This window comes from Apteryx rowi, unplaced genomic scaffold (assembly GCF_003343035.1).
Source record: "Apteryx rowi isolate R43461 unplaced genomic scaffold, aptRow1 scaffold_235, whole genome shotgun sequence".
NCBI classification, from domain to species: domain Eukaryota; kingdom Metazoa; phylum Chordata; class Aves; order Apterygiformes; family Apterygidae; genus Apteryx; species Apteryx rowi.
This window is the reverse complement of record NW_020448697.1, coordinates 776,836-789,924: the sequence shown is the minus strand read 5'-3', so window position 1 is coordinate 789,924 and position 13,089 is coordinate 776,836. Positions and strand designations below refer to the sequence as shown.

General features: G+C 37.1%; 1 protein-coding gene across 1 annotated transcript; it reads right to left on the bottom strand.

Moving 5' to 3' along the window:
* Nucleotides 1-2,739: 2,739 nt before the first annotated feature.
* Nucleotides 2,740-12,505, bottom strand: LOC112966171 (nephrocan-like). Its single transcript, XM_026065982.1, has 3 exons — nucleotides 12,317-12,505; nucleotides 6,581-7,482; nucleotides 2,740-3,187 (listed from the first exon to the last, which is right to left on the bottom strand). Exons 1-3 carry the CDS (start codon nucleotides 12,503-12,505, stop codon nucleotides 2,740-2,742), a joined length of 1,539 nt encoding a protein of 512 aa, XP_025921767.1.
* Nucleotides 12,506-13,089: the final 584 nt, after the last annotated feature.

The window sequence follows — 13,089 nt, the reverse complement described above, 5'->3', positions numbered from 1 at the left end:
CAGCCGTTGCCTCCCGGCGGCGGCCCGGCCGGAGCGCGCACGCGAGGGCAGGCGCGGGGAGGCCCGTCCGGCCGCGGCGGCCACGCGAGTCAGCCGCGGCATTGGGGGGAGGAGGGGAGGGATTTTCCTCTTTGCCGAAAGCGGTGCCGGCTGCGTCAGGCTGCAGGGCAGCCGGGTTTCCCCTCCTGAGCCTMGGCTGGCTGGGGGGCAGATTTCCAGATTTAGCTCCTCTCTTCAGGGCTGCGCGGTGCCGTGCCTCTCGGTTGCGTGCTGCCGTCCTCACTCCCCTTCGGGCTCCGCGTCGAGGGCACAACGGAGAAAGTGCTGAACTCTAAAGGATAAAAATCCTCCTCTTTAAATAGGGGGCTCCTATGGTTTTAGTGATGCCTCCCGTGTTCCTCTGCAGGTCCTGCAGTGCCTGTGTCAGCACCGAGCTGAAACGGTGGCCGTAAGGAGGGAGGAGAGTCTTATGAAGATGAGTCATGGAAACGCTGATAAAGTGAAGATAGCGTTTTAAAAAAGCCTAATTTATCTTTAGGCTGGAGTTTGCTAATCTTTGTCAGACCAGATGACAAAGGCTGTCCAATTTTCCAACTATTTCAGGGGGTCTAATTAAGATACTCTTCTGTTCCTTTATTTTCTTAATATTAGTAATGCCTTATTTGCTTTGACATTTTAAATGGCAGGAAATTTGAAAACACTCTGTAAGCAATAGGGTCTAATAGGAGTCTTTATTAACGATATGTTTAATCCTCAAAGCATGCTTGAAATATTTTCTAAGGAATCCTATAGCACTCCTGCAAGTGTGCTAGTATGGAAAACGGGGACAGCATAGCTTCTAGAAAATTACTGAGCATGTTGGTGTGATGCCTGAGACCTCAGTATTTTCTGTCAGTAGGTCTGTCATTTCAGCAGAGGAGTACTTTTTGCCCCGAGTCAACAAACAGTCATCATTCTGCTCTACAGGAGCGAGCAAATTCAGTATTCTAGCACAAGACCTCCATTATGTGAATTACATCTGTTACACGAAGTTTGTGTTTTCTGGGTTCTTGCTACCTCCGCTTGTAAAGATTCATAGATCTAGAAATACAAAATACATTGCAGACAAAAGATAGAGCAAGAACCATCAAGCTAGTCCTGTGCCATCAAACAGACAGGGGGACTGAAATGGCACAGGAAGATATTTACAGTACCCTATTAAAAGAATCAATATAAAATGAATTAAAAATATTGTAGCACTAAAATATTTTTCTTGCTCAGAAAATAAGCATGTTTCAGGCTTTTAACACAGAGCAATATTAGCTGGTAAAAATAACACATTCAAACTGCTAGGAAGGTTGTCCTGTTCCATAACTGTGTAAATCTTTAGCCACCAAAATTTTATTGAGCTGATGACATGTTAAAAAGTTTTAAAAAAAATTAACAAATGTCATTCTTTTAAACTTGTATAGCTTAATGTATTGGGTGCTTAAGAACCCAAGTGTCAATAGCATTTGCATAGGGGACATAACCAAATAGCTGCACTCGGACACCTGACAAAACAGGCACTATGAATGTGAGTGATTATTCAGTTACTAAATGCCAACAGGAGATAAAGAATAATAGAAACTGTTTGCTTTGAAAAGTAATTTGCTGGTGTTATTGCTGCTCAGTTATCAGTGGAGATTTATGAACTGCCAGGAAATCCCTTAGATTACTGCATGTAATTCACTGTTTTTAGTGGTTTTGGTATTCCTTTTTTAATTTTCAAGCACTTTGGGAACTGCTCAATAAAATTTGTACATATATCAGAGTTGATGCGTATATCATGAAGTCCTTTTGTGTGCAGAAGTCTGGAAGGCTCCTGCCAGTGAAAGGGGGCACTTGCAGCATGTGCTCTCACATGAAATACACATCACCCAAATATATATATGCAGCAACTTAAGTTATATTATAGTCAATTAGCTATTCATCTACCAAAATCCAAATTCTTCCAATAACTTTGTTTCTTTTGATCTTACATGAATATTTTGCAGAGGTAGATCCTATTTCCTGAGAAGCTCCCTTCCCCTGTTTACAATAATAGAGTCAGGTCAAACTGACCACAGTATTTTGGTTCATCGACATTACTTAACTTTGGAACTAGTAATAAATCTTATTAACCAGGATACTGACTGTTCTTCTGTTTGTTATATTTGTCATGAGAAAGATACACCCTCCTTGTTTTACCTGGAACTCAGCTAATTTAGTCTAATGTCATTTAAATAGTTTAAAATAAATGAGAGGCAAATATTTCTGGAAAACTGAAAATCATTTCTCAAAGGCAAGCCTGTGAACAATCCTGAGAAATTATCCACATCAGTGTAGCTCTCCATTTTCAGTTGCAGAACTATGACTCTAAATGGGTTGAATGCCAGACTCCTAGTAATGGCAGTATTACAGGATTTTATTTATGTTTTTTTTATGCAACTATAAGAATGGTCTACTATAAAAAGGTCCATACAGAGTTACAGATTTTTTTCTGGGAGATAGTAGTTGTATTGTTACCTCCCTCAAACTACCTAATACTGATGGCATAGAAAAACAGGTGGGTTTTTTTTACAATTTTCAATGGAATCCTTATCCTAGCCCTTTTGTCCCCAGCTATCAACTCTTATAGTACAAATTAAGGAGGAAAAGTTAATGGTGGCTGTCAGTAGAGAAACAGGGTGGTGGGCAGCTCTAGACATCTTAAAGGTTCACCGTAGATTAACGAAGGGATTAATCTAGTTCATAATCATAGTAATCGTCATCTGCGCTTACTCCGATGCTGTAGGGGTCATGGGGTTTCATTTTCTTTCTGTCTTCTTTGCCTTTTTCCATGGAAGACAGATTGTCTTGACACTGCTGCAGAATCTTGTTGGAAGACATCCAGCTTTCTCCTCGACTTTCAGCTGGTGCTGCACACTGCCCTCCTCTGACATCTGTTCCTTTGGCCATGAGTGCTCTTCTGGTTCTGAGAAGGTCACAAGTGCAATTCCAAGGGTTTCCATCTAAATACAGATGCCGGAGGCGAGGTAAATACTCTAAGACTTTGCGATCCAAGGCAGATATCTTGTTGTTCCGTAAATTTAAAACCTGAAGCTGTTTCAAGTCCTTCAGCTCTTGTTCTCCAACATCTTCTATGCCATTTCCCTTTAGATCCAATCTAGCAAGGGTATCTGGAAGTCTGAATAAAAATAAAACAACACGTATGTGTTATATTCATCACATTAATTCTGTTTGTGTAGGTGGTATTTGATGGTGCATATTTGCCCAGCCACAGCTGACTTAAATAAAACTATTAYTAACAAAAGTAAAGTCTTTGATATTCAACAGTGGTAAATGAAAGCAGTAACGCATTCTTCTGCAAAAAAGATGTGGTCCTGAAATATTTGTGTCCATTTTTTTGAAGTTATCAGAACACTATCTACGCATACTTAAACTGTTTTCCTAAATTATTGCAGTTCTGACCTGTACTGTCTGTGTTTGTGCAACAGCAATCTTAGTCCTACTGTACTAAGAAGAAAGTTATGTGTTCAAGTGGGTGTCAAGTAAGCTTAAAATTGGATTTTGTACTCTTTAATGCCATAAGCAAGCCTATGACCAGTGTGAAAGATGAATTTGTAGCAGCATGAAAAATGAAATATCTAGAGAAGCACGACAACTCTGCTACCCCAAGTACTTCTATATATGATTTGTTTTAAAAAAATGTGATTTAGTTCATAGATGAAAGAACTAGAATTTTTCTTCCATTTTATTCTCCTACTCCCATCAGATTCAAAAGTTAATTAATCATCTCAGAAGTAGCCCATCTGATGATATGTTGTGTTTTGAGCAACAGGGAAAAATAGAAATGCTTTTTGATGGTCTTTTTTAATAGTACTTTAGAGAATTAGAACTGTTCACATTTAAAAGAAAAAAAAGCCAATGATCTCTGGATGTCATACTAGACTTGCCAATTTCCTTCTTACTCTCATATATCTTATAAATTTGTGTGATAAAACTGTTTTGTTTCGAAAGTCTTGCTCATTTACGATCTTCTATTTTTCTCCAGCTCTAGTTAGTGAAAACTGTTTAATAGAAAGCCAGTTAATTGGTGTGGACTATTTTTAATTAAGTTAATTTGACATTAACCCCAAAGTCATTTTAATATTGTACTATGCAAGGTGATGAGATTAAGAATCACGACTGGAGATTTTAAGGAAATTTATTCACTATAACTGTCAGTGAAATTAAAAATGATAATTATATATTTATAAAATATTTTATATATATATATATAATAAAAATAATAACAATACCAAGAACTATTTCAAATGGAACAGCAATGTCCCACAACTGGCAAGTGTTGATAGTGGTAGTTTATCTCAACGTAGTGATTTATCTTTGAAAATGACTGATAGAGTACAGTGTGATCCTCACTGGCTGAAATTATTGTTTCTGTGGGGCCGAGTTTGACCTCTTAGGCTAAAAGGTTGTTGCCATATTTGTGCAAATCTCACAACTTCAGTGGGAATATTTCAAGAGTAAGGCAGCTCTGTATTCTACTATATTTCCTGTGTGAGATCAGAATTTCATGTGTTGTAATGGTAAGTCATTTCACAGAATTTGGTCTTAAAATGAATGTGTTTTGAAACCAAATTACAGACAATGATGACAGTTGTCCAATATAACACTATAATGTAAGGGTACTCTAGGGTAAAATCCCAGTCCCACAGATGTCAAAGGTAGTGGGATATCACCTGAGATATTTATCCAACCAGATTGCAATCTAAAGCCTGACCAGCAAACCCTTAAACCTGTGAATAGTATTACTGTACCATGGATAGTATGTTAAGCTTGTGGCTGTATTGTTTGACTTTAAATTAAGAATATCTTGAGAGAATAACTATATTTGAATACGTGAGGAGTGATGTTGCTGCTAGCATAGAAGCCATACATGTTCAGGAGCTGATCGTGACAGCCGTACTGCTGCTGCTGCTGCTCCAGGGAGAATCATCAGGCTGATTCCTGCATTCTGACCCCTCCCAGCAAGATTTTATGGAGTAGGAGCTCTTCTGTGTGAGTCCTGAAAGTACTTGAACTTGTAATGTATATAAATTCTGCTGGGGGCAATTTCATTTTGTTATTTTCTTTTCAGAAAAAACAAAAGAACCTCTCTTCTCCTCATCCCCACTGAACAACTGCTAAGACCTGTTAACTGTGACATATTAACTATATTTGTAACCTTTGAATCTGAGAGCTACCAGTCACYAGTTAACTGTCAGAAGTTACACTTTTATTTCTGTGTATCCATGCAACTACCTGGGATCAACAGACAATTTAATTAAGTACATACATTTTTACTTCTTGTTGTTTCCTTCCTTCTTATGTTTAATCTCCACTTGAAATTTGTATTCATCGTAGAGTTCAAAGTAAAAATCTCCAATATATCCTTAAAAACTATACTGTTAAAAGGCTGATAGAGAACTCTTTCTTCCTGTTAATTCTCTTGACTATGAAGGTTGTAAAATAAGATGGATTAGACAATACTAACTTAACTAGAAAGCATTAAACATTCCTGTCAAGCTAGACTGAAATCAAATATTTATATACCACTAAATCACTTGCTGATTATAAAGCTTCTACCAAATAGATTCAAATGGTAAAGGACCTGATGCTAAACGAATTGAAATTTTACTACATTATTTATTTGGGCCAGTTAAACCTGTCCAGAAGCCATAAAAGTAAAATTTAATAGTGCAGTTGTGTTAAAGAAGCTGATGTTAATGGTATTACATGGCTATTTTTATGCCATCTTACTGCACAGCTTTTTGAAATAAAAAAAAATTGCCACTTTACATCAGACCAGCCTCCGTTTAGTCTAGCATCCCATCTCTGATGATGGCCAAGATCAGCACTCAGATAAATGTGAGAGAACTTGTAGGTAGGGCATTAAGGAACACTGTGTGCCCAAGTGATGTTTCTTCTGTGCTCCTTTGACTGGAGTTTTGCTTACTCTGAAGCAGGAGAGTTTAAGCCTTCCAAATACTTTGTTGTGTGTGAATTTAATGAAGTTGGGAATGCTAATATCCACCTAAGCAGCATATGTTTTTTGACCAAACTCAGCTCCTGAAATCTTAATATTTTAACAATGATAAGCTCAATGTGGGTTGGTAAAAACATCAGCTTTAAACTTGCTGTCTTTCACTTTTATATAATGCTCCATTAATTTTGCGTTACAGAGGAAGATAAAACTAAGCAGCAATATAACTTGTCTATAATCATTCTTTTATAATCTTCTATCCTGTTCCTCTTATTCATGTGCTAATTAAATAAAGTAGTCTCACTGGCAGCCAGAGCTGTGAAATGAGCAGATTCACTGGATGCCGGAAATGTAATAGAAACAGCTCTAGTTCTACGCTGAGGCTGCCAGCAAGGGTACTAATTAATGCCACTTATGGTAGAGGGCTTATGGTATGGATAGACTTCTATTGTGAGTAGGTCTGAATGCAAATTTATTTCAGTTTAGCCCTCACTCTTGTAATCTAAGGAAGGGGGAGCTGACACCTGTCAACCAGCTATGCTCAGATTCACTTGCCTCAATGGAATAGAGATCAGGAGATTCTGTTCCAGTGCCAGGTTAGAAAGCTGCGCACACTGCTGAAGAGCTCCTGCCTCAAACATGCGAACAGCATTGTTGTCAAGAAACAAGTGTTTGAGGTCTTGTAATCCTTGGAAGTCCTGTGCTGTCACCCTTTGAATCAGGTTATTGCTGCAGTCAAGTTTCTGCAGTCTGCCTGGGAGCCTGAGTGGCATAGTGTGGAGCTGGTTCTTAGAGAGCTCCAATGTTGTTAAGTTAGGAAGAAGCTGGGCACCATCTATTGATGAAAGTTGATTTTCTGAAAGGAAGAACTCAGACAGGTTTTCAAGGTGTTTCATGTCTCGAAGTCTTATTGTTTTGAGTCGGTTTTTCTCTAATTTTAGTGACAGCAAGGACTTTGGCAGGTCAAGAGGCACTTTTGTCAAAAAGTTGCCACTTAAGCTGAGAAACTGTAGATTTTGGAAAGGTGCAAAGAAGCTAGTGGGGAAAGAGTTGAGTCTATTGTCAGCCATGCTCAGATACTTCAGCCTAGGAAGTTTAGGTGGTGCAGACACAGATTCCAGCTTGTTGCCATCCAGAATCAGACTTTGTAAATTGCAAAGGGAAGAAAATGCACTCAGAGGCAGAGTCACAATCAAGTTATTCTGAATATCAAGCACTCTTAGTTTCCTCAAACCTTCAAAATCAGAGGCATGCAGAGTGTTGATGGAGTTATCACCAAGTTTTAAAATTTCAAGGCCAGATGGGAGGAACATGGGTATATGCTTCAGGTGATTTTTGTAGAGTTCCAGGGACTTCAGGGTGCTCAGAGCTTTGAAAGTATTGTTTTCTATTGATTCTGTTCTGCTGCACGACAAAACCAGCTCTTCAAGGGCGGACATTCTTCTGAAGTCAGTAATCTTAAAGAGAAAAACATAATTCATGTGATAATACACTGTCTAGTTCATGAATCTCCTCACTGGTTACTTCTTGATGCTCTGACCGTTGCTAGTGTTTATTCTTACAGAATGAGAAACTAAGAGGAACTGAGTAATAACTAGAGAGGTGTTACTGTAGGTATCTTCAGTTTGCAAGTATTTACTTACATTTTTAGAATTTTGTTGTTTAAGCCCATATTGTACCTGGTTTTGAGCAAACACACAGGCTTGAAGAGGGAATGTTCCTTTTATTTCTGCCTGGTGCCTAGCTTGTGTGACATGGATAGCTAGTATCACCAATGGCAGGAGTCCTTGCAAAGAGTAGGTGGTTGTTACGTGCTCACTGCTCTCAGCAAAGCTTGCTGGTGCAGGTTTGAATTCATAATGCAGCCATTTCTATGTATGAGCATTACTGTCACTACAGTATGTGTTCCCCAGAGGAAGCACACATAGATACCATCACTTCTCCCTACCATGAAGTTTTGGCAGGGAACTAAAATCTGACACTTGTATTTCTTCTCCTCCTCCACTCTCTCTCCTTTTCTTCAAAGTAAAAACCTCTAATACTGAGATGACCAAACCAAAAGTGTCAGATCAGTTTGGTCTGAAAATCTTCTGTATGGAAGAGGTTGCTTTTATAGCTACTGAGTTTTTGTAACTTAGTAATAAACAGATGCTTTGCAGTGGTAAATGAAACTCACATGTGGACTGTGACTATAATATATAGAGACATACTAATTGTTTCATTATTTTTCTGCTCTGTTGGAAACCGCTTGCTTACAAAGCTTGCCATCTTGTGTCTCCAGTTAACAAGCAAGCTTAAATGATTCTGGCAGTTTCCTCTTAGTGGAGATATAAGAAAGTATGGAATGAGGGTAAATCCAGGAATTCTCAGAGCACACCCATTATTTAAACAATAGTTCTTTGAAATCATCAGAGACGCTACCCTTTGACCTAGGTGCTTGCTTTTCAAAAATTCATTTATAAGGAAATCACAGAAAGCTCAGAGCAAGGTGAGCAAGTGTTCTGCATGGGGGAGGCAGGAAGGAGTACCCTCTTCTATATTCCCTCCACATGTCCAGTAAAAATCTCACTACAGTTCTCAGGGGTACTACATCAGGAAGAAATGTTAAACTAACACTAGTCTGCATGCTACTTCCCCAAGGGCTCATTAGCTACAGGCACATTTTACTCTCACTGAGAGAAGCTATAAAGTACCTTCAGCAGCRTAACCCCGTATCCGAGTCAGGAGTCTTAAGGAAGGGCAGTACAAATCCTTTTGCAGCTCCAATACTGTGTTGTAATTTTGTTCTGTGATCCTGATTTGGCTGTGTGAACAGATTTGATTATCATACTTGTGTGTCTTAAATCAGCTCATATAGGTGACTGTAAAAAGATTCCTTCCTGCTTCATTTGTCTAATTCCTGCATGTTTTTGAGTTGTATCTCTTTATCATATCTACAAACCCACATTTTAACTTCTGTTAAAATTAGAACCCACACAGCTGTGAAAGAGGAGTCAGATTTCACTTTGCTTTGGCATCCTCAGTTGTCACTAGCTTCTGATTATATTCATTCTGTCTCATAAAGTCATTTCTGAGCATTTTTAGATTTGATGCAGAGTCAGTGAGGAAGAACAGGTATGGAGCGTCTATTGATACAGGTTTTGCCATCAATTGTACTTCAATTCAATGAGGAAATTTGTGAAACACCCTGCATTCTCAAAAGTAAATAACAAAGCCAGCCATTTTCCATTTTTCTATCATTGCATAATTTTTTTTTTTATTTTATTTTTTTACTATGTAGTCTTTACAGAATGATATGTCCAGTTCGGGTCATAATTAGGAGGCTAATCTTGCAAAGCTTTAATCATGAGCATTCCCATAGAAATGAACTGCAGTGCTCAAGAGCAGAAAGAAATGTCATATGTAAATGATACAGCAGTGTTAAGGAAACTGAAACAGTTTTTGAAATAACAGTTGAAATAGGTTTGACACATGCTTTCTCCTATAAGTTCAAATGAAATATTTCCTCCTTTTGCTCAATTGATTGCTGTATGACTCTAAGAGGCTTAATTTTCATCTTAGGAGGTGATAGAGAGCTATGTGAATCAATTCTTTTTACTTCTGGTCAGTGTACRTTCATTCTGTGATGAAGGATGTTAGGCTTCTTAATGTGGATTATTATAATTTCTATTTTCCACATATTTGGTATGCTTTGCCAGACTCATGCTGTTCTAAGACTTAAACATTCATCCATASTCTTGCAAACCACACAGTTGCACTAATCTGAATCAAGACACATTTGAAAGCATATCAGCTCTCTTTTTGCTATGAAGTGATGTTTTAATCTCTACCTAAACTGTAAAGTGGTACTAAAATAGTTTTATATTTTAAGAAGTAGATCTCCTGAAAATGGATTTAAGAGACTTTTATTTTAATAGCAACATTTTCATAATTGTGTCATTTTAAACTTTTCTTTCTTTTAGGGATTTTTTTGCTTTTGGAATTTTTATGAACTGGAATCTGTTATAACAAGAGTTTCTCAAAGCAGTCTTGCCAGAGAAACAACTTTCTTTTAGCAGAAAGTATATGCATTAGTATACTTAGAAATAAATGAAACATGAACAGATTATAGTTGCTCTTTAAATCCAGGAGGAGCCAGAATTTAGCGTATAAACGTATATTCTTTTCTTTTTAATTTCTTTACCATTTAGTATTGACCAATTCAAGGTAAATTCCATGAAGTACTCCGTATTGATGCTCATTTTGAATCAGATACCTATTTTCCTGAGGCTGCAAATTGCCAAACCATATTATATGAGAATGCTCATATTAAAAAAAGTCCTTTGGAGGTCAGCTATGGAAAGCCTAGACTTACATTCAACTTCTTTTTGGAAATATTTTGTTTTCTCTCAGATAAGGGAAATGAAGGAATTATTAAAAAAACAAAAACAAAAACAGAGTTTCTTTAGAGCTGCCAGACAGGCACTTTACAAGCAGAAATCAAAGCCTGTTCCTGCAAGCAGTATTACATGTGCCAATGGAATTCTTCAGCTGTGTAAAATTAAGCATATGCTTATGTTTTTTTGATCCTCAAGAGCACAATTTGTCACATGGAAATAAAAATGAAAAATATATTCACAAGCCCAGTTTAATCCTAAGTAAAGAATCTAGATAACTGCAGCCAGACAGCACAAGGAGGACGTATTTCCTTTCAGTGCAAAGCCATAGTAGATGTGAGGCATTGTGATTGGTCAGCTGAGTTAATGTGAAAAGTGACAAACTCTCTCTTAAGAGGGTTTCATGCACCATTTGTTCTGAACAATCATAAATCATTAATTTCATTACTCTATTCACCTAGAACAAGTATTTAAATGCTTTATAACAGATACCTATCTTTTCTCCAAGTCAGAATCTAAGGCCACTTTACTAGTAACTGAGGAATAGCTGACAGGTATGGGCAACTAGCCTAAGAAAGAAAAAATGGCTCATCCTTCTTATTTTGAAATGAAGGTATTTTCTTTTGCACAGAAGATATATTTCCTGATAAAGAATTCCTTCTATAGACAGAGCTTTCATTTAACTAGATAAATCAATATAGCTAAATTACACTGATGGACTTTGATTCTGGGAGGTATGGGAGCTACAACAAGAAAATCAGAGCTATTAGTATTGGCTAGAAGAGAAATAAACTCTTTTACACAGTTAAATTCCAAAATTACTCAAAATAGGAACTATTTGTCAGTGGGCAGCAGGTATCCCAGATGTAGCTCTAAATTGCCTTTTAGCCCATTTTATTCAATCCTTAGAGCAAAATTAAAGATGTATTTCAGAGCAGTTAAAAATCTATTCTTTGTATGAGGACAGGTATATTTAAGAGAAAATATATCTCTTTCAAATTGGACATTTCTTATTATTCGTAGAAAATTCGTACACAGCAAGTATATATAATGCAAATGGTTATACTTCCCTTGTGTCTATTTATGTCARGTAAATTTATTAAATTAATATGTTTTAGGGTGTGAAATAGAGAAGCACTGCTCCAGTGCAGGACAAAATGAGCATAAACTGATAATGACTTAATAACGTGAACCAGTGATACCTCAAGAAACCCAGTAAAAAACTCTTTTAACAACACAAGTAGTTGTCAGCTTCAGTTAAAAGCTGCTATTGTTTATATGGGTTATTAGATTGGCCTATCGTTGCTTTTATAAAATATTATACACTGTCTTGGACTCTAAAAATGCAGGATCAAGCCCTGATTACTAACTCCCACTGTGATTCTTAATAGCAGGTGTACCTGAAACTTGCAACTCACAGGGGAAAAAGAACTTAAATTTTATTCATTAGGGAAACCACTCTAGCTACATAAACCTTCTCTATTTAGTATGTAAAAAGATTACACTGTTTTAAGAGAAGGAACAGCTTTTGAACAAGTCAAAAAAATAAAATTCTAAAGTGAATGGTCATTTAAGCATTTAAAAACAAGTCAAGATTTGGCTTGTTACTGCAAATTATAGAACATATATTCAAGATCATAATGATTTTAGTAGCTACTTTTTGAGTTGCATATAAAAGAAATCATCAAGGCAATGCAAACTGGTGTTTAGAGACCACAGGATAATTAAAACACTATAGGAATATGTTTACATATATTTAAAAAGCAAGTAAAAAGAAAAACAGATTTGGCACCATGTAATCATTTTTAGAACCTGCAATAAGATTCTCCCTTCACTTGAAAGCCACCACCATCTGGGAAACATGGCTTTTAGTTACAGTGCACTATAGAAAGTATTTATAATGGATTTTTCCTACCTGGAGTTGTTTAATTTTGCTGTGGCTGATGTAGAGTCGCCTGGTAGTGGAAGGAATCTCTTTGGGGATCTCTGTGGTTCTGTAGCATTGCACTGACTGCGCAGAATCACAGCTGCATCTTCTAGGGCAAGTGGTACTCAGACCACTGTGAAAAAGAAACAAAAAGACTAAAAAGTAAGATAAATACATCTTCCAAAACAGGAACTCTGAAACTATCTCAGCAACACATAGTGTGAATTATGCACCAAAGCCCCTTTTATACCATGAAATCTGATAAAAGGATATTATGACTGTGTATTTTATCCCTGTGAAAAAACAGCAAAAACAATACCCTAATTTGCCTGGGTTAAAATGTTGGCAGGCATTACAAAGAGTGAGAAACTTAAACAGTGATAAGGTTCCTTTACATTTGTAGGTATGTGAAATTAGTGTTATTTATTACCTAACATCTAATCTGCAAACATCCATATTATCTCCAGTTTCCTAGTTTTGTTAAATGTGACACCACAGAATTAGTGGAGAAAAGATAAAGAGCTGTTTTATAGTGGGGCTATAAAACCTTTGTATCTTCTGTGACCCAGTATTAGAAACAGTAAAAACCAACTACAGCCAGCAGTGAAGCTCTTTTACACCTCCTCTTACATTACTCAGACAAAAAAAACAAAAACAACCCCCCCCCCAAACCACCAGGCAGCTATTATTCTAAAACTAAAACACACCATTAACTTTTTGAATATTTATGATACAGCTGAGTGGTGTTGGTTGGTATGAAA

What these genes read in the sequence shown, in the direction of transcription:
- LOC112966171 (XM_026065982.1), bottom strand. Translation starts at nt 12,505, where the DNA reads ATGTATTTATCTTACTTTTTAGTCTTTTTGTTTCTTTTTCACAGTGGT. An exon ending in GCAAAATTAAACAACTCCAG is followed by an intron (nt 7,483 to 12,316) that starts GTAGGAAAAATC and finishes TTTCTCTTTAAG; the next exon opens with ATTACTGACTTCAGAAGAAT. An exon ending in CTGATCTCTATTCCATTGAG is followed by an intron (nt 3,188 to 6,580) that starts GCAAGTGAATCT and finishes ATTTTTATTCAG; the next exon opens with ACTTCCAGATACCCTTGCTA.